Consider the following 25,577-nt stretch of genomic DNA (forward strand, 5'->3'; position numbering starts at 1 on the left):
ATAAAATATTTTATACGCTTCTTAGATACAATTGGTTATAATGCCCGGCCCCGGGTACTCGTCTGTGACGGGGTTAGCGAGGATACTAAATTTAACTAAATTGTTTTGGGGTTTTATTTACATAAAAACTAAATTTGACTAGGGGTTTATTTAAATTAATATTTACGAATTAATCACAGTGAACTAGAGATTACCAAATAAACTAAACTATTTTATTGAAATTTATAAACAAGTTAATCATAACCAACATTACAAATCTAACTTAAAAACTAAAATTAAAGATTATTGCAACTTGGCCAGTGCACGCGACAGTTATTGCGCAATTTATTAATAGCTTAAGGAAAACAATTAGCCAGAAGGGCTGACTTTAAATTTAACAACAAGGAGTGCTTTTACGGATACCGTTTTGGCGAAAGAGTTCGGAACAACACTTATGGGTTCGAGGGGTCCCATAGACGTCGGGATACGTTAAGCCACGGTCACAGGGACTCACACCCAGTTTAAGTCGGTTTGAATGCCAGTTTGACCGCCGACGAAATCGCTTCACCCCGGTTCGCTTATAGCCAAGGCTTAGCGTCATTTCAAATTATAACCAGAATTTAGAAAATACTAAAATGTATCCCACAACAATGAGTTAATCATGTTTACTTTACAAACAGTTATATTATTTGACATAATTTCGAATTTTATTCCCATTATTTTTGAAAATTCGAACAATTTTACTACCCCGCCTTGTCATTTTGAAAGCGATTCTAAGCGAACCGACTTGGACGAGTTGCTTCCCGAACCAACACGAAAGAATAGCTCACACTGATTTTGAAAACTAGTTATCTTAAACGAAGCGATTTTAGGGGAAGTGTGAGCCTGGCTTTAGTCTATTGAAGTCCCGAACGTAGTTGCGCCGAGAAGACAATAGTAGCTGGCGACGAACCGGAACCACAGCGTAAGCGACTTCGATGGACAGTACTGGTACACCGTAGATATGGAGACCATGTTCACTCGCAGATTTGTGGCTGGTTAAAACACCGACATTATTTTCTTTTTAGCCGCGTGGACCCGATTTATGAACTCTTAAACGCGCTTCCCCAATCGACCGCCATTACCTGACAGTCTACGGGGAGGGTGATCAAAAACCGGTTTTGGGGGGATAAAATTTCTGCGGTAGAGGGCTTGCTCGTCGGTTGCCTGTACGATAATGGCGGTGCCCAGTAAACGTTTCTAAAAAGAGTGTATAGGCGCGGTAAATATCGAGTAAGGATAGCAGATATTAGACTGTTGGAACTTGTTTTCCAAGAGACCAGAGGTTATGACTTCTTGCAATCCAGCTCTGCGTACGTCTCCTCTTTCTTGCCGGGAATCGGGTCTTTTAATATTTTCCCTTGGGTGCCATCGAGGGGTAAGACACTCTGCGAACTCGGTGTACACTGCCGTACCTTTGACAGTGCTAAATGGAACTCGCGAACTCTTGAAAATATGTACCTTTAACAGTGCTAAATGCACGAACTCGGTGTACAGATTATCTGAGACTGTCTTACCCCTCGGGTGCCATCGCGTCCCCAAACTTACCCCAAAATAAGTAAGTCACCGGTTTCTCAACTTGAAGCGAAACAAAACGATTTTACACGTACGGTAGTATGCATTAAAAATAAAACAATCTCGGTATAGGAAAAATATTATTTCTTTGGCAATCTCTTTTCTGGTTGGAAACTTCCGAGTCGAGAATAGGAAAGAGGGGGGAGGGGTACTACGGACTTGGCTAAGGAACCGCTGGCCAACCCATCGCAGGAAACGAGTTTCGGAAAACTACAGGACTCGCGATGAAGGGTTTAATCAGAGATCCTGGCAGTTGTAGAGATGCGAAACTCCGCCGAAAACCTGACAAAAAAATGCAAGCATCAGCGCCGCCCTTCGGCCGGAAGGAAGCGCCCGTTTCAAGCCGAGAGACGCAAAAATTGCAAACAACGGTAACAATCCTAGGATCTCTGCGATTACTCCCCACGTACAGGCGGCGCTGCGATCGGCAAAAATTTGAAAAAAAAAACTGGTTTGCTTAGGGTATAGGGAGTTTCGCATCTCTATAACTGCCAGGATCTCTGGTTTAATCTCCTAAAATATTTGACCAGCAAGTATTTTTATAGAAAAGGCCTACATTTGGTAAAATTGAAACATCTTCAACTAAATTTGTATAATTATGAACTTTCTAAAATTCAGCTTAATTTGGATAATTAATGAATTTTGAATATTTTATTTGGATAAGTACAATTAGTTTGAGTAATTATTAAATTTGGAATATTTCGCGTTACAAGGCCTTGCGTTAAGCCCCATTTTCATGCTCGCTGGTAGCGGATAAACATCGTCAAAATTCGCTTCCGCGACTCTCAAACGTGAAAATAAAGCTAAAATATCTGTTTGAAACAGATCGACGCGGAAAGTGAAAAAGTGTATAGCTGAAGCGGATTTTGTCGATTTTTACCCGCTACCAGCGAGCATGAAAATGGGGTTTTACGTCCTGCCATATACCAAATGGTAAAATATAATAAATAATAAGGCAATTTCGACCTGGAAAATAGTCACCTTGAACTTCAAAATGTGTATCCCAAATAATATAATTTTTTTATATTAGTTAATAGACCCATGATGAAAGTTTTGACTTCATAACTTCTCTTATTTATTTAACAATATGGCAGCAATTCAGTCAATAAAAGGAGTTCATACTTTTGAAGTATTTTATTTTTATGGTCAATCAATCAATTTTGAAAAACAGCTGGAATTTGTAAAAGTACATGTTTTAGACAAATACCATCAGAAGCGGATGTGAAGGGAAATGAAATATTTGTTATACCTCTTGCAATAAGGTGTGTTATGAGAAGCGCTTAGTAGGAAGTTGAACTGTTAAAGGAGTATTACTAAATCGAAGAATCGTCTGCAACGTGTTTTTAACGTAACTAGCGTCAATCATCCTATGGCTTTTATTAAACCTGGGGTACGTTCAGTAACGCTCATCAAAAACATCGATGAGTAATCGATGCCAACATTTGGTTACTGTACGATTTTTCGCGTTTAAGATTTGACGTCGCTTCGGGCATAAAAAAAACCATCTCCGGGAGAAGGTTTTTTGATGTCTTGACGTCAAACGCGTCTGTGTTTACAGTTCCGCTGGCGGAGGAGTTAAAATTATACAACTGTTGTTTTTAGTAAACACTTCTACTGGTTTGGTCAAAGGCCTCTCATTAAATTGGAATGCCTCAGCTACTGCAATGGCCGTTTACGCTTTTTAATAAAAGACTGATCGTTGCAACAGTAAAGAAATATTGTCGTCAACAATTTGGTCATTTAGCAACTTATTAATTATTGAAAATAATATTTTTCGATTCTTCTGATTTACGGGCCCCGTAACATTTATAGCCGCCCTCTTTAAAAACAGCGCTGACTAGAAATACACCGTTCAGTAACTTACTACCTCACTATGACGACAAGCAAACATCAAGTAAAAACCGATTTTCCCAGATTTGCGTTACTGAACGTACCCCTGGTGACATACATGTGATTCAATGTAAATTTTAATTTTTGAAATCCCTTTGATGAAGAGTTTGAACTAACAAGGAGACTACCCGAGGTATAACGTGTAACACACCGATTTTGTTCAAACTCGGGGCTTAAGTAGGCCTTAATGAATCATGAAAATTCCGAAAAGGAAAAGTTTCAACGGGAATTAGCTTTCCCATGGCAACCGAAAATGTTTTTGACAACACAAAATGGAAAATTCCTTATCGAAAAAAACATGGGATTTATCACATTTAAGATTTATTATCAATAAAATCTATTTTTATTAATTTTATATCAAATCATTTGCATTTTTACTTATTTTCATCAAATTGAAAAAATTGATAAAATTTTGATGAATTTTTTCTTCGTAAATTTTTATAAATTTTTTTATAGTTTTTGCATTTTAAAATATTAAAATTTTTTGGAAAATTAAGGGGGCAAGTCACCCTTAGAATTTTTTAAAATCTCATGTTTTTTTCGGTAAGGAATTATCCATTTTGTCAAAAACATTTTCGGTTGCCATGGCCAAACTAATTCCCGTTGAAACTTTTCCCTTTGGGAATTTTCATGTATCATTAAGGCCTACTTAACCCCCGAGTTTGAACAAAGTCGGTGTGTTACACTTCGGGTAGTCTCCTTGTAAGTGACAAATCAGGAACTCCTATAAATCATCTAACATAAATATGGAATTTAAGTCTTTTAACTAAAGAGTATGAACTAAATTTACAATATGGAACCCAGAAATCGTCCTACGACTGATTTTTAAACGTAACTAACGGCAATCATAGCTTCTGTTCAGCCCAGTGATGACACGTTGATCCGGCATAAACGCGGAAGTAAGCAACTTCGACCGAGACCCGTAAAAGGTCTTGAACTCTGTCTGCATCGTCTCGAGAAGGCTTCATTAGGAGGTGATTCTTCTTTGGGAGGAAACGCCCTCTAGGAGAAGAAGTACTTGTGCCAGCGTGGCGTCTGTTCGCTCCGCGGCACGCGAACCAATCGTTAATTTAAAATTTGCTGCCTTTCTACACATCCTTCTTCCTTACCAAAGGGGGAAAAGACATTTTATTCTTCGAAACGGAAATCACCCGTTGGGCGTTGTCTGCTCGACCCGCCATTGACGATAGGGAAAATGATCTATTTGATAGTATATATAGACCCTCAATTTAGATCGAAATCGACTTGATTAATGATATTGTCGAAAAAGATGGAAGATGGTTCCAAATATATTTATATACCGTTATTTCCAGAACCGTTATTTTTATTTAAAATTAAACAGGGCTCATTTGTGGTAGGTTATATCTGGATTGGGAAATAACATAAGCTTCCCCAGGAATCCATACTTCTACTTGGAATGCTTATCGCGGCAGATTTTAATCTCGATGTGACCGACTGTTTTTTTTTGACGGTACTATGTTAACTTAACAAACAACAACGTGAGAGGGGAGCGCGCGCAGAGGGGATTTTTTCTCTCGTAGGCGTGGCCAAAGCCGTCAGAGTCATCTTACCATACGCGATACTCCAAGTAGAGTTATGGATTCCTGGCCTCCCAGATATCGTGTAATTCCTAAAATATCATATGGTCCTATAAAAATCCATATTTCTATCCTTCATTTTTTGGGAATGCTTAAGAGTATATTGGTTAGAATTCTAATAAGAAATAAATAAATGTATGATAAAATATAATATAACCATAAGTAAAATTATAACTATAAGTATGACCACTACCTAAGTAATTAATCAAGGCCGGTGCATGCTCGGAAATGTTTTTTTGGTCTTTCAAGTTCGCTAGGTACGTCGATTCTACTGCTCAGGCCTTATTTATAGCATAGGCCATGGTGATAAATCAAGTACGCTACGACCGGTATTGGCTTTATCACAGCTTTGTTGGAGAGTTTAAAGAATAAAACTAATGTTTAAGTATTTTTTATAAATCTCAATATTCATATTACCATATTTTAATATGGACGGTTGGGTAACAAAGCGATTACCCACTTCAGGCACGTGACCTCCGAAAAATCAGCCCCAATCGGTCGCTGTATTGTCCTATCACGGCCAATTTGGATGACGCGGTGTTCGCGCCGCAATGCGTCATCAAGGTTGGCCGTGGTCTTATCTATAGTTGAAGATTTCTTTGGAAATGCTGTACAGAGGCACACTTATGATTATATTAAATAATAAACAAACATATTTTGGGGGAACTATTGTCCTAAAGACTCGAAAATGGGTTGAATTTTTTTTTACTTCCCCTACACGTCTTCCCCTCTGTTGAGAACGACTGTCAGCACTGTCCGTTTGACGTCAAAGAATTAAATCCATCATTGTAAGCGCTGTCGAAATTGTCAGCAATGACAATGCCCTTGAGAAAGGGAAGTCTGAATTAAGAAAAGGGGGATAACGAAGGGGAAGCCATAAAGATGTTTAAACTCTTTTTCGTTAGTGGAGCACGAAATTTTCCGAAACTTGGACTAATAGGCGCTTCAATAAAACATCTTCAAGGAAATAGCCAAGAAGTAATATTACCGATTACCGAGAGCCATGACCTTCAAGTTGCTGTTTATACAGTGCTTGTTGAAATAATAGAAACTTTTCACCTGTACGGTATCATCGGTATGCAACGATTATTTCCATTTAACCAGGTAGTTTTTATTGACATAATAAGCCTGAACAAAAACATGACGTTCTGTTTACAGGTGGAAAGTTACCTAAGTCATCGAGCGACTTTTAAAGCCTTTAATTTAGGTGGCCTGGTTACAATGCGTAGGACGGTGGTGCCAAGCCCTTTGTGCCACGCGAGCCAACAGCTACCTACACTAACTATTACCGTTAACACCAACAATTTTTTTTATGGAGGGGGGAAACACCCATTTAACCAACAACAACAACCACTAAATAAACCGTAACTGGTGAGTCCTCTGTGGCGTAAATGAGGCCCCCGCAGACTGCGCAATGCAGAAGGGCCACAGGGCTTCAGGGGGCCCCTAAATTCCTATCAAATATGTTAGATACCGACTAAAACTAAGAAAAGTGTCGCGGAGGCCTAGGTTGTCTTAGTTCTCGGATATATTACTTCTTGGCGATTTCCTTGAAGACGTTTCATTAAAGCACCTATTGGTATAAAGGTTTTCAGTTAGTGTGAATGTTTTTGCATTGTCCTAATTTGTTTGTATTGTTTCGTTGGTGCAGACCCCAACGCTCTTTCGTCAAGGCAGTTAATGGAAGTGGTGAGAGTGCTGTGTCTGCAAGCCATCACGAGCGTCAAGTCAGCGGAGCCGGCAGCTCGAATGTGTTTCAAGATAATAGAAGTGAGCCGCTCTCTCTTTTATTGGAAGCGCCTTAATGTCGCTTTCCAAAATGACGTCTACCCAAACCGACCGATTTGTTTCGTGAAAGTTAAAAGGGCTCGATTTGATTCCGAGCCAAGAATTTCGTTTCCCCCCCCCCCTTCACCCTCCCATTCTGGCCGCAATCATCATCAATTAAGAGCACTTTGAAAGACTTGGGAATGTTGGCTCAATTCACACTCAAGCAAAATTAGTCGTCTAATATCGGGCGTATATCCGTTGCCTACGTTATTATAAAGGCCCGTGCGCGGAGAATTTCTTTAATTTCTGGCGTTTTAATGCGACGATCCTGGCCACTAGGTTATCTCGTATCTGGATTTTTATTGCCTACGTTGTTATAAAGTTCCGAGCACGGGGAATTTCTTAATTTCTGGCATTTTAATTCGACCATCCTGGCCACTAGGTTATCTCGTATCTGGACTTTTATAGCCTACGTTATTATAAAGTTCCGAGCACGGGGTATTTCTTTAATTTCTGGCATTTTAATGCGACAATCCTGGCCACTAGGTTATCTCGTATCTGGATTTTTATTGCCTACGTTATTATAAAGTTCCGAGCACGGGGAATTTCTTTACTTTCTGTCATTTTAATGCGACCATACTGAACCCTTGTTACCCGCGTAAAATCAAGACCCGTGCACGGGAAATTTCTTCAATTCGTTTCTCGCTTTTTAATTCGATAATTCGGCCACTAGGTTGTCTCGAATTTGGATCTTCATTATTTATTGCCTAGATTATTATTATCAAGGCTCTGGCAAGGAAAATTTTAATTCGACAATTCGGGCCACTAGGCTCTCTCGTATCTGAACCCTCGTTGTCTAGGCAACGGAAAGGCTTGAACTTTCAGAGTTCAAAACCTACTAAAAAAACTAATACAGCGAACTGTTCTAACAAATTTAGGATAAAATGAAGGATTTTTTCGAACTAGAGTAATGAAATTTTCATCGTTCAAACTTAAGAAAAATAAAAATTTAAGGAAAATCAAGTTGATGACACGTATTTCATTAAATTAAATGGTTTTGTCTCATTGGAAAAAGTTGAGCCTAAATTTTGAAAAAGGCGTTTTTGTTAGAACCAGATCGGAGAGCCATCTTACGTGAATCAGAAACAATGAAACAGCTAGTCGCGTCGCTACAATTTACCCACCGTTGCACGGGCCATTATAATAACGTAGGCAACGGTAAATCTATTGAGAGGATTTTCATCAACGCGAAAAGGTATGAAAGTTCATAATATAAACTGTAAAAAAAAAAGCTAAACCATAACAAATTTAAAGTAATGATAAAACATACGAAATACTCGGACCAAATAGATCTTCGAGTGAAAAATTAAATTAAATAAAATAGCCAGAAATTCCAACGGTAGACCGGTTTCGTCCTATTTGGGACTCGTCAGTACCGTGCGGGAAATCTGGCTTGCGACTATAGGGAGCGAGCGATTGACGTGCAGCACCTCTCGTGGCGAGCTCGCGCGTAACTTGGTTAAAAGTTTTTCCCCACCCCATTGAAATTAATGTAATGTTGGCGATAATTAAACGTTAATTAACCTACCAAATGGTATATGAAATATTCCACTGACATTTTTTCCCGTTAATATGAACTTAAACGATTTTTCAAGAAGATTTTATATTACATTTATCGCTTTATAACGTTCAAAAATATTATTTTTCCCGCGTCATGTAGATAATCGAGCATCTGCTCGTCTAGGTAAAGTTTGCGTGGTCAACCCGCGTATTAGAAAGCAAATGAAAGGCAGTGAATCTTGCCCAGTACTAAGCCTCGGTTTAATCTGCCGCGTATTTTCAAACGGAAAAACCCAAACGCTCCTTGTAATAAGAAACAAATAACGAAATATGTTCTAAGTCCATTTAACGTCAAAAATCCCGCGTATTTCGTTATTGTTTCGTTTTACAATTAGCGTTCGCCATCATTTAAAGATAGTACTCGTGTTTTTGAGTTTCAAAATACGCGGTAGATTAAACCGAGGCTTAAGGCTGGGCAAGAGTCACCGCCTTCAAATTTTCGTTTACTTTAAAGATACATTCTGAACGAACCAATGGATGAAAAGTTATGAAACTAGCTTTTAAATTAACCTGGAAACTTATTTAAAGTCATATTTATAATTAACTGATGACAAAATTCGCGAAAAGTATTAATATCGTTCCGAATTACAACCTACTTTCTAAAATCTCATTTTGCTTTCTAATACGCGCGTTGACAACGCAAACTTTACCTAAACGAGTAGATGTTAAAAAATATTATTTTTGAACGTTACAAAGCGATAAACGATTTTTCAAGACGATTTTATATTACATTTAAGTTCATATAAACGGAAAAAATTGTCAGTGGAATATTTCATATACCATTTGGTAGGTTAATTAACGTTTAATTATCACCAAGTTTACATTAATTTCAATGGGGGCGGGTAAAAACTTTTAACCAAGTTACGCGTGATCGCACCACGAGAGGCGCTGCGTGTCATTTTCGTTTGAAACCGACAAGGCGTATAAAACCGAATAGAGAAACTAAGCCTAAATATATAAAATTTCAACACGCGTTGCCTAGCAACGAAAAGCCAAATAGGGGAGAGTGGTGGAGATCGAAATGTACTATAAGTTAGAGCATAAGTCTGTAATATTGTTCCATAATTTGGTCACTTAAGGGAATATTTTACTGAGAGCTAGTTAACGGAGTGACGTCATCACAGGAAGAAAATCTCCCCTAGCGAGGCGCTGTCAAAGGCTACGTGTGACGCGTTAGCAACAAGGTTGGATATAACGATATTTTTTTAGTAGTCCACCTGACTAGTTAGTCTCCTATCTTAATTTATTTTGTTAGTCACTGACGTAAAAAGGGGGGTATAAAAACCAGAAGGACAGCCAACATTTTACTTTATCCGTCCAAGTTACATGATGTTATTTTTTTAAATAAAATATAATTGATGAATTTATGATACGCCATATTCGCCATTATTAATATTTAGGTAAATGTTTCACTAGTCAAATTGACTTGTGAGCCCCTAGATTTCGATTAATTTTTGTAGTCAGAGCATTTATTTTAGTAGTCAAATGCCGTGACTAGTGCGTTATGTGCAGTCTATATTGTGAATAGCTCTCAGTAAAACGGTTGCGTGCGCAGAACAGGAAGTGTCACAATTATGTAAAAGGTTATACACTTTTGGTTAAAGTTAATAAAAACAACTGTGGAATATTATTTAACTGCAGTATAGACGGTTAAACAAAATAAACAAGTTCGCCAGTCCTCTTGTCAGAAAGGGGGGGGGGATATGACGTGAACCCGACGCTAGTACCACGGTGGCACCTATGGCCAAAAAAATAATTATTTCCAAGTTTTTTCCCGTTGAAATTCGATCTTTGAAAGTTCGTCAGCTCATGGATAAAATACTTTAATCCATGGTCAGCTCAGCGTCTGCTATAACAAATCCAAAGGCTTCGAGTTCTTTTAAACGTTAATTTTGGTTTAGTTTCAAATTAGACCTTTAATGTTAATCAAAATAAAACTATTTTTACCTTTTAACAAAATTTTGAAGTTGTTGTTGTCAAAAACCTTTTTGTTGCCATGGCAAAACGGTTGCCCATCGAATAAATTCGCTTTAGGGTTTTTCATAATGCATGGTCTACCAATTCCCCGAGTTTGCACAAAATCAGTGGGTTACACTTCGGGATGTCTCTTTGTAAGATCTAAAGCAAACCAATCACGGTGTCCCTTCCCTCTAAGATTTCCTCTAGACCCAGTTTTTGACGGTTACAATTATATAGTCCATAGGTGGTTTTTATGAACCTAACAGCGGCGATTGCGTCTAGTGCGAATGCGACTCTGCCTTTTCAGCATCTGTTTTCTTTATTTTTTGCGCGTCGACTGTCACGGTCTCGCGTTAATAGCGTGCGGTATCATCGTTATGCTGTCACGAATTCATCGAGGATGAGAATGAGTCGCCGGGTTATCAATTACAATTTTCACGCTCGAGTCTTAGAGTTTCAATATTATTCACCATTTGTTTTGACGCTATAGCCAAGAACGAATTTATATCAACTTGGGGATAATTTTTAGTGTGGCTCGGCACACCTCTCACGCTCTAACAATAGAGTAGTATAGCTCTGTAGCTTTAGGCTATGGCCGCCATTTTGAGAGCTGTTTTTATCTACAGGAAAAAGCGTGGGTGACGTTGACATACGTCACGCCGATATTTCTCTATAAGCAGCTCCTTCCTAATAAAAAATCAAATCGTGATTGGTTTGCTTTAAATCCTAGTACGCGCATGCGCAATTTATTATTTTTAATATTTTTATTTTATTTAACATGTCTGCCCTTCAAAATATATTCATGAAGGATCTTTTGATCTCTTATATTTGTTTGTAAACTTCAATGGATTATCGATAATTATTTTCAATAAACTGAAATAGACGGAAAACCATCATGGATCAAAATAAATTAGTTAACGCTGAAGGTCTAATTTGAAATTAAGGCAAAATTTTCAAAAAAATAAGGTTTAAAAGAGCTCTTAGCCTTTGGATTTGTTATGGCAGACCCGGCGTTGAAGAACTTTCGAAGAGCGAATTTTAATGGGAAAAACCTTGAAAATTAATATTTGTCTGGCCATAGGTGGCACTAGAATCGGGTCTACGTCACTTCCCCCCCCCCCCCCCATTTTCAAACTAAACCTTCCTTCGAAAAGAGGACTGGTGAGCAGCCTGAGCTTGTTTATTTTTTTTAGTCTTATGTAAACGTTCTTCAAAATAAAAACTAGTTAGTATTAAAAGTTAACAAGTAATACATTATCCCTACTTCGGTTTCAATAATTAGATAAAACATATGTTCGTAGATTTGGTTCGCAGCCGACACGCAAAGCAAGGCTCATCCAATTGTCTCCTGTAGCGACATCTGTAATATATATATATGAAACACACATTATTTAACTTACATTAAAGTAATTTTAAATAACATATAATTTACTCTTAGATCTTTATAGATTTAATTATAACATTTAAAAATATTTTATTAAATTATAATAATATTGTACTTAGTACGGCCAATAGATGACGCCACAAACGGCTATTTACGCTGGCGGAACTAATCTGTTTTCTTTACGTCTATGGCGGGGTTTAACTCATATTAGCCAAATCCGAGCGGCGAAATCTCTAGCAAACAGGCTTATATTATTTTTATTAGGGTATAACAAGAATGTATTTATTTATACTCAGGGATAATGAATATGTCGAGATTATTTTTAGCGTATCTCCAATTCCAACTGTTGGGGCCCCCGGCTAGAATTAAACACTAAAGGATGTTCCACGAGCGAAAAATACTCTGTAACCTTGCCACCTAGCGGCGCGAACCCGCAAACCGGAAATGGTTTTCTATCCAGGGGCAAACAAACGGAAGTGCAATGATACTTCGTTTATATACTTGCCGAAGATCTTTATTTTAGGATTTGAAGCTTTGCAGTTTCAACCTTTTCACTATTTACTATTTGTAATTTTAAACGAAATTGAAGATTTATAAAAGAAGCGTGTTTTGATCCATGTGCTTATAATCTTCAACTAAAAGAGCAGACAAAAATCACGAAATTCCAAAAACCCGCGAAATTATTTAAAAAAATACGAGATGGCGCTACAAAATCATATCCGGGGCTCCTAGGCGAGTTAAGCGCGGGGGGGGGGGGGAAACACGTTACGACCGAGCCAACTTCCTGCAAGGATCATTGGCTAATTAAAATACCTGTGAACAGTGACAGTGGCAGTGGCGTAGCGTGTATTTCTTCCACCCGGGGCAAACCCGTCATTTCCACCCCCCCCCTATTTTCGCAATTAAGCAGAAAATCTGGGTTGATTGCAAAAGGATAAAAGTCGTTTAATAATTAAAATTTTACTTTGCGTGTTTTTTGCAACGCAAACTCTTTAATGGTCAATATAAATTTGTACCTCTTGTTCGATTGCCAAGATACCCAGATTTGTTAATCTAAAGTGCACATTGTACACCTTAAATAATTTCTTATCACTTTTCCGATACACAATCTCGGCGTTCGTTTCAATTTTCCAGGCCGCTGGCCGTCCTCTACATCTAAGCCGCCCGGGGCCATGTCCCCCTTTGCCCTTCCCACGCTTCGCCACTGACCAGTGACCTTCAACCTTATCCCCAAAATCATTCAAGCTTTACCTCGGGCAATAATGCATTTATTTCTACTTGGGGAGAAAGACTTGGTTGGGACGATCCGTGGCCATCATGGTCGAGTTTTCTCCAAACAGGAGTGGGAGGAAGGAATAGCCTCAGCGGCGTGCATTACAAACCGGGGTGTGCCAACGTTTTAACGAGAGTGGGGGCAACAACATTATTATAAGGATGATAAAAATACGCGAAAAAGTAGATTAGTCCATAATAAAAGGGATAATATATCTAAATCCTAAACAAATTTGAAGAAATTAAAAAACTTACTAATAACTCCTACCGATAGGTCTTCGAGCGAATCTCGGATCAAATAGATCTTCGAGTAATAAACTACATAAAAAAACTAACTTACTTAACATTATTATAAGCACAACCTTGTTAAATAGGCTGCGTCCGAATAAATGCTGGGTTATAAGAAACAAAACACAAAGGGCTTGCGTGATTAGTCAACTTGTCAGGTTGACTAAAATTGCGACACCGCAAGAATCCATCAGTGGTAAATAAGTGTATTCATAGACAGTATATATCCCCAAGGGGACGAGAAAACACCTAGCTTCTACTGCATTAACTTCACTGTTTCTCTCATTGACGCTCTGTTATTGAAAGAGGGGGGAACAAACGTAAGCTTCTAAGCGCTTCAAATGACCTTGAATTCTCCCGTTTTTAAAGTACGGCCGTCTTTATTCAGTTGGGGCCCTAGCATCGATACGCGCTCTTGCAGTTGGCCGCAAAGCGATTGTGCTGGGGTCTAAAAATCAGAGCGTATTCTCGTCCCCTTAGGGATATATACTGTCTATGGTGTAATGAGTGAAATACAACTCGGCGGAAAGTTTGCCCAAAGAAAAAGTAGCGGGGGCAAGTCGCCCCCACTGCCGCCGTGGTTGTCACGCCCCTGATTCCGAAGGCAGTTTTACAGAACCTGCGAGATACCAGGCGGATTTGGTTTAGTGGGAAGTAGTGTGAGAGGAATTAGGAGCAACGCCTAAAATGATTTAAATCGTTAAGCAGAGCACTCTAGATTCTAGAAGATGGAACCACGAAGTCCTGTGAACTTCGGGGTCGAATATTTCCCAACTTCAAGACAACGCCATATTTCTGTCGATATTACATCACACGTCGTAATATATTTATAGTGTTTAGCTAAAAATTCTGATAATTATAGTTTTCAAACTCAACAAATCGATACAGAGTAAATACTTGTTTGAATTGAAATACGCCTAGGCCTTTGTACAATTAAGGCTATACGCTCGTACTTATTTCGCCAAATTAAAGAGATATTTATACACCCGGGCTCACGAAGAAACAAATGCATTTCGAGAACACTCATACCTATACATAACGCCTGTTTTAGTATGGCTCAAACGACGTTTTCAATTCTTCGTGTACCCTGGATTAGCTAAAGGTGCGCGAACTGTTAAAATTAGATTGTATATTTATCTGATTGCATTAGCCGGCGAACTGAAAGCGCCATTGGCTCACCCAAGGGGGAGGGGGTCCCGGGCCCTCCCCCCCCGAACGAAATGAACGTTTAGGCTTTTTTTTCATTAAAAGTCTTAAAATTTTCTCAACTTAGTTCATTAGATCAATCCGGGCCCCCTCCATAAAAAAATCCTGGGTGCGTCACTGGAAAGCGCGCTTAACCGATTTTAAACAATAATAATAATAATAATAATAAATTTTATATTCCTTTTCGATTTTACAAACATTATGTGCGGGGTGAAGTCTTCAATAGACTTTTAAGCCCATTTTAACACAGGAGTACTATTAATTTAATTTAAACCGAAAGAATAAACAAAGTTTTATAGGTATTACAATTAACAAAAGTTTTTCACATAATCGCGTGCGGTTTTTTTTAAGGTATTTAACGTCTTGATATGGTCTATATTTAAAGAGTTAAAAAGATTGGCCCCTTTGTGGAATATAGAGTTTAGTCTACGACTCAGCTTTGAATGGGATATTAATAGTTTATTTTTGTTCCTGAACGCATATATGGGTTAATTTTTGGGGTAAAATTCATTGTGCAGTTTATTAGTAATGGACTTGTATATAAAAACGAGTGAACTATAATTGATTAATTGTGATAAGGTGGTTAAAACTTCTGGATCACTTGGGCCTAAACTCTGTTATTGTAATGACAAACCCTTTATTTGAATCTGAAAATTAATAAATATCTTGGTGTTTTCTCAATGACCTTGAAAATGATGTTCAGGGTCATCCAAAATTTAATTTTTAGGTAAAGTAAATGTGTCGCCGAAATTATCGACTTCATATCATTAATACTTTGATAACCTCATTTCGTTTACCTTTATATTATTAATATTATTTTAATGACCTTGAAGAGGTGGTTTAAAGTCATCCGTATTTTCATTATCCAACGCTGTTGCACGAGCTATTTCTGATAATATAAAATTCATAGCAAAAATTAGTATTAATAATTATGAACTTTGACCTCAAATACCTGTCTTAGATTCCATTTTGAAATTGGGGATTTCTGTTCTAGTTCGATTATTGAAGCTTTCACGTTGTTGTTTCCAGAAAGAAGTCCATGAAACCTTCCTCGAAAGCCTGCTCAACTCTTGTCGCGAATGGTTTAACGAGAGAGACAAACTGCGTCGTCACCATTCTACTTCCGGCGGAAGTTGGACCGCTTACGTGTCTTTTTTGCTGGAACTCTACTTGAAACTGAAGGACCATCAAAGAAGCCACACGAGGGACAACTCTGACCTCAGCAGCGACGCTACTTTGGCCTCCCAGAAACTGACCCTGGTCACCCTGATCTACGAATGCTGTTTCATCATATTGACGCCTCCGTCCATGGGAAATTCGGCTGAAGTAAGCGCTCCACTCGGGCCCCGGGGACAATCATATCGTTGCGGGCCCTTCTACTTGAACTTTACGGAGAGGGGGGGGGTCTTACTGGTGCAGGTTAAGGCGATAGACCACTATCGTACCGGTACCCTAAAAAACGTGTTGGTGACCTTTTTACGTCGGGCCCTAGGGGTTTTGCCACACTGTTCAATCTCGATATATAGGGTCTAGCCACCCAAAATAGGCCCTTCTCTCAATTACCGTGTTGGTTTCCGGCATTTTGAGATTAAGAGTCCCGATTTTATTTATGAGCTAGAAAGGTTCGAGAAAGGGTCATTCAGAACATGGAGAAATTAATTAAAAATATTTACTAATTTCTGTGCATTTTTTAACAAACCGTAGAAAGCAGTACAATATCAATCTCTCGTTGAAAACGGTTATATTACATTCATCATGTTTCTATATTTTGAAATATACTATCTTAACGTAGGGTACCTCAGCTATCTACTAAAAATCGACCTTCTGACCACCAACCATAAAGTACCGAATATAAGACAGCAAAGAGTAGTCGGTTGTAAACCTAATAAATTATGGTTGTATTATCGTTGTGAAAGTTTTAATTGTTTAACCATTATTACGCTATTTTTGAGCAAAGCTCAACCAAGTCTAAAAACCCGATGTTGAGAAAAATTAGGTTCTACCAGAAGAAAATAGGGGGAAGTACGCTTCTAGTCAGCTTTGGAAAGGCGTCATTTTTCACGAATTTTCGCGCCAAAACGGTTTGGCGGGAAATCGCGGATGAATACATCGTTTAAAAAATCAATTTTTCTTAAATAGAACAATTGTAACATAATGTCCTTCTCATTCTCTGCTAATTGAGCTAAGGCGTATTTGCTTTCGTCGTTTATAGCCGAGTTGAATCAAAACAAAAGTGGAACTACTTTTTCAGTTTGGTTTATTATGCGTAAAAAGGCATTTTCGTGGGTCACACGACGACTTCTATGGCTCAAAGCTACAGATACGTACTTCCCCTATTTTCTTCTGGTTCTACTTTATATCTATAATAATTGAAATATACTAAAAAGAAGGTTAAAGCAACGCGAAACAATTTTAAGTCAGGCATATTCAAAAGTCGCCTATCTCGACTCGCTTGACTGTTGCGCACAAGTAGATAAATTTAGTTCGTGGACTTTTCCCACGATCTTACAACGTTTTTCACTGGATGATCTCGACTGCTCTCCGAGCGCTTTGGGCGAGTTTTGACACTATACTGGGGCAATCTCGGAGCAGCTCGCGTACACCACTGTCGACCAGCTCCGACATAGAGTATCTGAAAGTTGCTCCAAAAAACTTGTTTCGTGGCGAATTAGCTACCACGCTCAGGGTTGGCACAATTTTGCCAAGGGTGAAAAAAACCGGCTGGAATAACCTAGATTTATCCGCGCTTTTTCCACCTATTGTTTTACTGTTAAAAACCGTGTGGAAAATCGTACTTCCATGGTTTTTTCCACCTCTAGTGACAAAATTCAATACAAAATAAATAATAAAAGCAGTATATTCTTCTATTCTATTCACTCTTCTTCTGGCCTTTTTTTATGTCTCCTATTTGCAATGACCAAATTAGTCACTTAATAGATATATCAATGATTAATTTAGCATGAAAACAGTTTTTTCCACTTTTTTCCGGTTTTTAACAGTTTTTCCCTTATGCCCCGGCAAAAAACTGTGTTTGCCGGGTTGACCACGCTGGCTTGTTCAGAACCCCTGAGCTTAAGCCTACCCTGACTATTGTTCAATCGCGCCACTGGATACGTGGTGTTTTCTATTGGGATCACTTCATCTTGGACAGCTTTTGGGCGTTCACCAAATATTAGTCTGTCACTGGGAAACTCACTCGTGCTCTGAGCGTCTGATAACTCTTTGATAGATGACCGTTGCCATCATTTGCCCCTATTAAAGGCGTTTTAAAATACGGACAAATTTATCCACCGGATTGTAAAGTTAACTCCTACTCCGCGAACGAACTTGAGCGCTGCGTGCAACTTCCAAGTAACGATGGTTTATTTCCAAGTTCTGTTGAAAATTAATACGTAAAATTGACTTCAATTGATTGAAATTTGAGAGCAAAAAAACGTTGAAACTTCATTTATCGTTAATAACGTAGCCTGGTAGTCATTCTATCAACAAAAAGATATGAATTGCGGGTTTGTCCTTAGTAGCGGAAGTATAGTGTTTGGTCTTAGTAGATGAAGTTTAAAAGGTGTTTCAGGTATTTTGATGATTCGTGGGAATAATTGAATAGAATAGAATAATTTAATTTCAAATTCTATTTCACACATTATTGTCAAGTTTGTATAATGAGTTATTTAAAAAAAAACTTCATTTCCACTAACAAGGATAGAGGTCGGGGACGGTTAATCATTATCCATGTTTAAATTGATTTTTTTGGGGAAAAATGTAAACATAGAAATTTACCGGATAAAAATGATTAAAAAAATGTATTATTCGTAAAATTTGAGCTTTTTATCGAAAAAAACGTCGTTTTTCCGATTAATTTTACAAATTTATCAAAATATTAGTCGGATAATACAGAAATATAAATTAGTTGATCAAAAAGTTTTACGAATAATTTTGAGAGCTTTATCTATTGAATAAAAGTTAACCATCCCCGACCTCTAAACAAGGAGGGTACCCGAGGTGTTTATTGCCGATTTTATTAAAAGTCGGGCGTAATGTAGACCTATATGATATATGAAATTTCCCAAAAGGAGACGTTGCACTACCCACTCGTTTTGCCATGGCAATCGAAAATGTTTTTGACCACTCCTAGTGCCAAAAATAAGAATTTTATTAATCCACCTACTCCATACTCCCTCTTCCAGGTTGCTAAGGTTACATATTTTCAAGGGGTGGATTCAGTGGCGGCACCACGATTTCAAAACTGGCGGCGCTTAAGCCATAAGCCCTGATCCAAAGAAGTTTCTAAAGTTGGTTTGGAAAAATTAAGTTTTTGATGAGTATTTTTAAGAAAGCATTTCGAAGAAACTTTTCGCCACTTGAGTGAATTGAAAAATTCTGAATTTTAGTAGGCGCTTTTCGGAAATTTTAGGTGGCGCTTTAGAAATGATACAGGTGGCTCAAGCGCCGCCTTAAATACTCTAGTGACGCCACTGGGTGGATTCACCAGTCTTTTGTATTACAAAACGTAACATTTGATTGAAAGGTCCTTCCTTAAACGGCATTATTGGCTTCATCCCGTTCAGATCGAATGTCTCCGGTCTACTCTGACGACAGCGGGCAAGTACCTGGAGCAAGATTCTCCCGAGAAGATGGAGAAGCTCTGCTTCATGATGAAGGATGCTTTCCTGACCGTCCCTCAGGAGCCTTTTCGAAAAACCTTGCTCGAACTCATCGAATTACGAGCCAGCAACTGGGAAATGAATCTACCGCAGACCATTTACTATTTCCCGTACACTGCTAGGGTAAGCCATCCTACCGACAAGGTCTTTCTATGGAGAGGTCAGCGCAGCCGAATATATCTGCCGTATGATGAAAGGGAGAACTTAGCGAGGAAAATATCCCCCGCGTCTCGTTTCGCCATCTAGCGCCCAATAGTGGAACTAATGATTTTTAGCGAGGGAATTATACTAGACTAAATGAAGTCGGTACACCATTGAATTTTAATATATTAACACGCGTAATTTCAGTTTTATTATTAGTAAAGGAAATATAACCGCAGGTATTTGGTGTGGAACACCAACGTTCGCACTGCCGGGCAAAGCAAAAAAGCATTAACGACCAAAACCATAATATGGAGAAAACCCGCGAAATTCAAACTTTCTTTGCCTTAAGATACCCCAACTTACTTCTTTCAAGTTTATATAGTAGACTTGGATTTTTCAACTCAAATTATATTCTGGTACTAAACAATTTACAGGCCAAACGATATTTCAGAAATATCCTTAAAGAAATGCTTTTTACCACGTATATGTTGGACTATTTATGTCTTAAAACGCGAAAAAAATGCGTCTTGATTGGACTTTTAAAGAAAATAAACACATTAATGCGTTTTTGGTTGGAAAATAATTCAAAAACCTAAAATAATGCGTTTTGCAACAAGTCATTTCTCTAAGAACAAAAATTTTAAATTTTAAAAATTTGTTCAAAATTGAATTTAACGTATAAAATAAGGTGAAAAAAAACCAAAACCTGTAAATCAAAAATTTGGTCGTTAATGCTTCTGTGCTTTGCACGGCAGTGCAGCTCTGGCCACTCTTGCCTTTGGCTTTAAAAATGTTTGGCTCCATTGTACAGGAAAATTTTAAAAATCGAAGAGGTCTTCCATAAAGATGTCTTTGCAAGTTATATTCCCTTTAAATAGACAATTATTATACCAACCACTAGTGGGACTATCACAATTTTTAGCGAGGAAATTATGGTAGGTTGAATAAAAGTTGTACATTCAAATTTTTAATTAAAATATAAAATATTAATGTTTTCTACGTCATACCATAAGTAACATAATAACAATAAGTATGACACTTGCTATTGCTTTAATGCTAATTTTCTAACCGAACCTTTTTTCGGCACTGATACTCTCTTCAAGCCATGACTTGGACTCGCGACTCACCGTTTTGGATGACTTCTTTTTGATAAAAATTTAAGCCTAATATCGGAGCGCACGTTATGGAGTCGCTAGGGGCTTTGGCTTTGCTTTGAAGCCCGCGTGCGAATCACGCGTGATAAAAAAAACATGAGCTCGTGGCGACGAGTGAAACCTTTTTAATTTTTATAATTTTAGCCTAATATTCGATCGCCTATCTATCGGAAACCAGATATTTCGGCTTAGCGGTAGTCTCGCATATTTTAAACACTAGAGGGCTTTGTGTTGAGAAAACATCGTGATTACGCAATAATAATGAAAATCAGTTTGGTTGTAAATCTCGTTAATTGTCATACTTATAGTTATTATGTTACTTATGGTCATACGTATACCCTGAAAATTTCGAAACTTTACCTACTATAGTTTTTCCATGTCAGAGCAAAATCAGACACTCTGTATGTATTTTCGTATCCGAGTGTATCGCTGTTTAATTTGCTTAATTTCGTTGCAGCTTTACTAGAAACGAGCTGGACGTGAAACACGAAAGCGACTTGAAACGATCGAACCGAACATTTCGACAATCTTTTAACTTTTTATCGTCTAGAGTACAAATTAAGCTTGGTATTTCTTGGGTTTGGCGACCACTCAAACCGACATTATCTAAAGTGCCTTAATCTATTGCTCCGTAAATATGCAGCATTCATTGCAATCATTTAGCCTTAAGACGATAATTTTTACACCGCTGAAAATGAGGAAAGTGAAACTCATTTTCAAAGTTTCGTGAATAAATTGTTTTTTGTTAATTCTTGCTCGTAAAATATTCCGAGCTCTTTAATTGTTAAGCCGCTTTGTTGCCAAAAAATAATTTATAGGTCAAGGTCACGACTTCTAGTCTTAATTGAACGGATACTCTTTTTAATTTATAAGGGCTAAAGGTTGTGTTACAATAAAAACAAATTTCTCCAAATAAATATAATGCCTTTTTAATATTTTTGTTTTGAAATTAAAGTGATGAAGTGTTTGAAGTTTAATGAAGGAAAATATTATTTCTTAAGCTTTTACTTTAAATGTAAAACTTCGAGAGTATACTTCGCAACAATATTTTGAAATACTGTTGAACGCATTTAATATATATGCAATAAACCAAAACCAAACGGTTCGAGTAGCGGATACCGTTCGATACCGGATCACACGCCGTTTGATAGAAACCGTGAATATCAAAATAACGGTGTTTTTTAATGAAAATTAACTTTGAATAACCTCATATTTTTATGATATAATATATACTAGATAAATAATATTCAGGGTCAGTATTAAACCATTTATTGTAAGTTTGTTTTATTAACTTATATTAAGACTGTGATACGTATCGTTTTGATTTCTATTTCTCTCTCTTGGTCCTAAGTATTCTACTATTCAGTTCTAACGATAATGTATTTATTTGTAATTAGGGAGAATGACTGTGTTGACTCTTGAGACTGCTTTTAGCTTTCCTCCCACCATCGACCTCACGTTCTGCCTTTAAGCTCCTACCCCTTAGCACTCAAACGAATCGCTCCTGTATTTCATCCGCGTGTTCTTATTGAAGAATATTACTAAGACTACACTGAAGATGGCGCTACACAACACTAAGGTGCCATCCCGATTATATTTCTTTGCCAGGTGTTAATTAAATAAAGTTCTCTAGTCTTGTGTAGCGCCATCTTCAGCACAGATATTGTTCTCAACATACTCATTCTTCCAAAAGCAAGTGTCAGCTCTAGGTGAAGTAGCTCTTTTTTCAACAGATGCTTAAGTTACATTTTGACCTAAAAGACGGGACATAATGTCCCTCGCGTTGATTGCCTGTTTGTAAATTTGACAAAAATTATAGTAATTTTTAACTTTATATATAATTTAGGTTAAAGTCCACTAAGTAGAGTATAAGTTGTCTAAATTGAATAATTATAAATGGTTCTCTGACGACGTTTTTGTTTAACTATTTTGAATCTTAGCTCCCTTCGCCATTAATAGATGGCACCACGATCTTTCGTTAAGTCGTTTTTTTGAAGAATCTGATAGATTCACTGCCATCTCTAATCACAAGAGCCTTATCATAATACCGGTAGCCATGATAGAGCCGACAGTTGCTTTAATTATAAACAAGTACATGCTTGGTTCTAATAAAGAACGTAACGTTATACTTTGCTTTACATTCCGAAGCGATGTAAATGATGCAAAGTATAGATGCAAAATATATTTTATTATCTTTGAGGTTCAACCGATTTTTTCAAGGGTTAATGGCGTAATTAAGTATATTCGCCTGAAATTGAATGCTGACTGTGTCGTAGAAATCAATAAAAAGAAATATGCAAATATGTAACTGTCCCCCCGCCGTGTGTATGTACGGTGGGGCGTTGTTGACCATTTCAGTTGGGATATTTTGAATACCGATTAAGTTGTCATTTCTGACTACGGATAAAATTTTGTTTTACACTTCAGAGTTCGTTTTTTCTTTCTTAAGTTTTGTGTAAATCGAGTAACGTACTCGCAATAAAAAACTAAATATATGTTTCGAGTTTCTTTTATTTCTATATTCTACCGGAAGACGTCGCCCGAAAGCAAAAGCCACGAAGCTTTCAAACGTTTCTTTATAAAGTTAAGTGGATCTTGCGTTCAGACGACGAAATATATTCGTAACTCAGCTGTTCCATGTCAAAACATATTAAATAAATTTAAAGTTTTCCAGTTTCTTTATTTCGATTAGCATTATTTGCTATGGTAATGAAAAAGGTATCTACTGGTATATCTCATCCACTAATGGATTTTGCGGTTTGAAATTATTCTAGTACGTATTTGAATCTACTACTAACTAGAAATTTTCCAAATTGGCGTTTACTAAGTTTTGCCTCTGGACAGCGAAGCTTGCTTGTGGTTGTGGCCGGTTTCCGTTGCCAAAGCAACGAGTTTAAGTCGGCCATGACATTAAGACACCCGTAGTGGTCACGTGTCTATTTGCATCGGAGTAATATGTGGTGTTATTCCTCGTGATCTGTAACGTTAAATAATGTCATGGCAGCTGTTTTAAGGCGGGGCTTAGCTACGACCAGGAATGCTTATCGCGGCAGATTTTCGTCTCGATGTGGCTGACGGTTTTTTTTAACAAACAACAGCGTGAGAGGGGAGCGCGTGCAAAGCAGCGTTGCCAGGTCCCAAAACTGAAATTATAGTATCGAAGCCGAAAAATTATCGAATTTTCTAGAAAATTATAGTACACAAGTACGGCCAACTTTGATTACTCGCTAGAGCGTGGTAGCACTTTATCATAGTTGGCCGTTACTAACATATTTCATTTTCGTTAGACTACAACACGCTTGATTAGTCAAGTCGGCCGTATTTTCGAGTACAAACCAAACACTCCAAGGAGTATAATATTTCAATTCTTAGCCTACTAGGAGTAACAAAAGAAACTGGAAACGCCGTTCTTATGGCCGGGAGTAGTGGCTCACTCCTGTAATCCCAGGCGTCCGGGAGGCAGAGTTTGTGGATGGCCGTGTAAGGATGACCACCAATCCCCCAACGGGTGGTCGAAATACTTCCGCCACGGGTGTCCCCACCCCTGTCCCCACGTATCCCCCCGTTGGCGTGGCCGTTACACATATCTCGTCCTGATTAATCAGATGGTGTTTCGCCGGGCTCGCGGTCTTCTCAGACTCAATCAGCCCTTTCTTCCTTGAAAAAAAAAACGCCGTTCTTATGTTAACAGATCGGAACTTTCTTAATTATCGCACAAATATCGGAAATATAGTAAAATTATAGTACAATTATCGCAAAAGGCGTACTATATAGTACGCGATTGAAATTATAGTACGCTGGTGCAAAGGGGATTTTTTCTCTCGTAGGCGGGGCCAAAGCCGTCAGGATAAGCATTCCTATTAGACGTATGGATTCCTGCTACGACCTATGCTTATGACGTTACGAGCAAGCACGGAATGGTATGTCTCCTCCTCGGTTTCATCTGAAGAATCTCCTACTGGCCAAAGCAGGGGCACGAAAATGGAGGAGTCAGTTTTTGTAATAAGTTTTTGCAATTTGGGGGTAGGAGTAAAGGGGGCCATTTCGTGTACGCGTGACTGCCAGCTTCACCTAGGGGATGAAAGTGGACTTCTGGAGTGTAAATCGGTGTGCAGCGAGAATGCCAACCACAAACTCTTGGACATAAGTTAAAAACTGACATCTAGCGTAGAAAATTTGCAACTTTTAGAAATTATCTGCTTCGGTTTTTTTAATTGGTCTGGGTGTCTGGAAAAATATTTGCTCTGGCTGTAGTGGGATGGCGCTAAAAATCGTGTGTCCAAAGGTTTGAGTCGCTTTAGAGAGATCGGGGTGCCCGTATTGGGGGAATACAATTTCCAGCCAAATGATAATCGAGAACCGTTACTTGAACTCAAAGTAAATAAGTCTCTGGGTAGAAACAATTCAGATATGACGTTAAATCAATGGTAAGACCTAAATCCATTCTTTTAAAGATATTATTTACATAACCATTAACTACCTCAGGATAAATCAAAGGAACTATAATATAAAATGATATAATAATAATGATAATATATTGAACCAAACCCAACCTAACCTAACCTAACCAATTTAATCGTATCATAGGTTAGGTTAGGTTAGGTTAGGTTAGACTATTTTTACCAAGTTTTCGTATTGTCTGTACACCACTAGTGTGTTTCGCGTGTTCTACTAGACCTATCTCAAAGTAAAAGTTAGCAGAAAAGTAAAGCGGAATTTATGAAATTGGAATATAACTGAAATTGGAAATATAACGTAAGTACTCAATGTTTCTCGAAAAGCGGGGGTTTATTTTTAATAAAATTGTATTATCCATTGAATGTTCAAAAATAAATAAAATAAAAAACAAAATTACGGCGGATCCCCAATAGTACAATTCTACCCAAAACACTGTTACTAAAGATAATTCAGCCAAACCATTTTAAAACTATTTCAAACGAAGGCGTTGTTGAAATATATTTTGAGCAACAGTTACTTCGGAAGAAACTGTTAACACATCAAAAGACGAATAAAATTACGTTCTATCGGTCCTTAACAA

At 37.9% G+C, this 25,577-nt stretch overlaps 1 protein-coding gene across 3 annotated transcripts in view; it reads left to right on the top strand.

Moving 5' to 3' along the window:
* The window catches only part of LOC149966758 (MIF4G domain-containing protein A), a 53,944-nt gene extending 32,614 nt beyond the window's left edge, over positions 1–21,330 (top strand). For all 3 annotated transcript variants that reach the window (XM_090154216.1, XM_090154199.1, XM_090154208.1), the window contains 4 exons: positions 6,733–6,851; positions 15,610–15,906; positions 19,146–19,364; positions 20,997–21,330. In XM_090154216.1, the coding sequence (XP_090010342.1) occupies positions 6,733–6,851; positions 15,610–15,906; positions 19,146–19,364; positions 20,997–21,005 (644 nt within the window). In that variant the 3' untranslated portion in view covers positions 21,006–21,330. The remainder of the gene's footprint in view (positions 1–6,732; positions 6,852–15,609; positions 15,907–19,145; positions 19,365–20,996) is intronic.
* Positions 21,331–25,577: the final 4,247 nt, after the last annotated feature.

Source organism: Leiobunum rupestre, chromosome 1 (assembly GCF_980474605.1).
Source record: "Leiobunum rupestre chromosome 1, qqLeiRupe1.1.hap1, whole genome shotgun sequence".
NCBI lineage: Eukaryota > Metazoa > Arthropoda > Arachnida > Opiliones > Sclerosomatidae > Leiobunum > Leiobunum rupestre.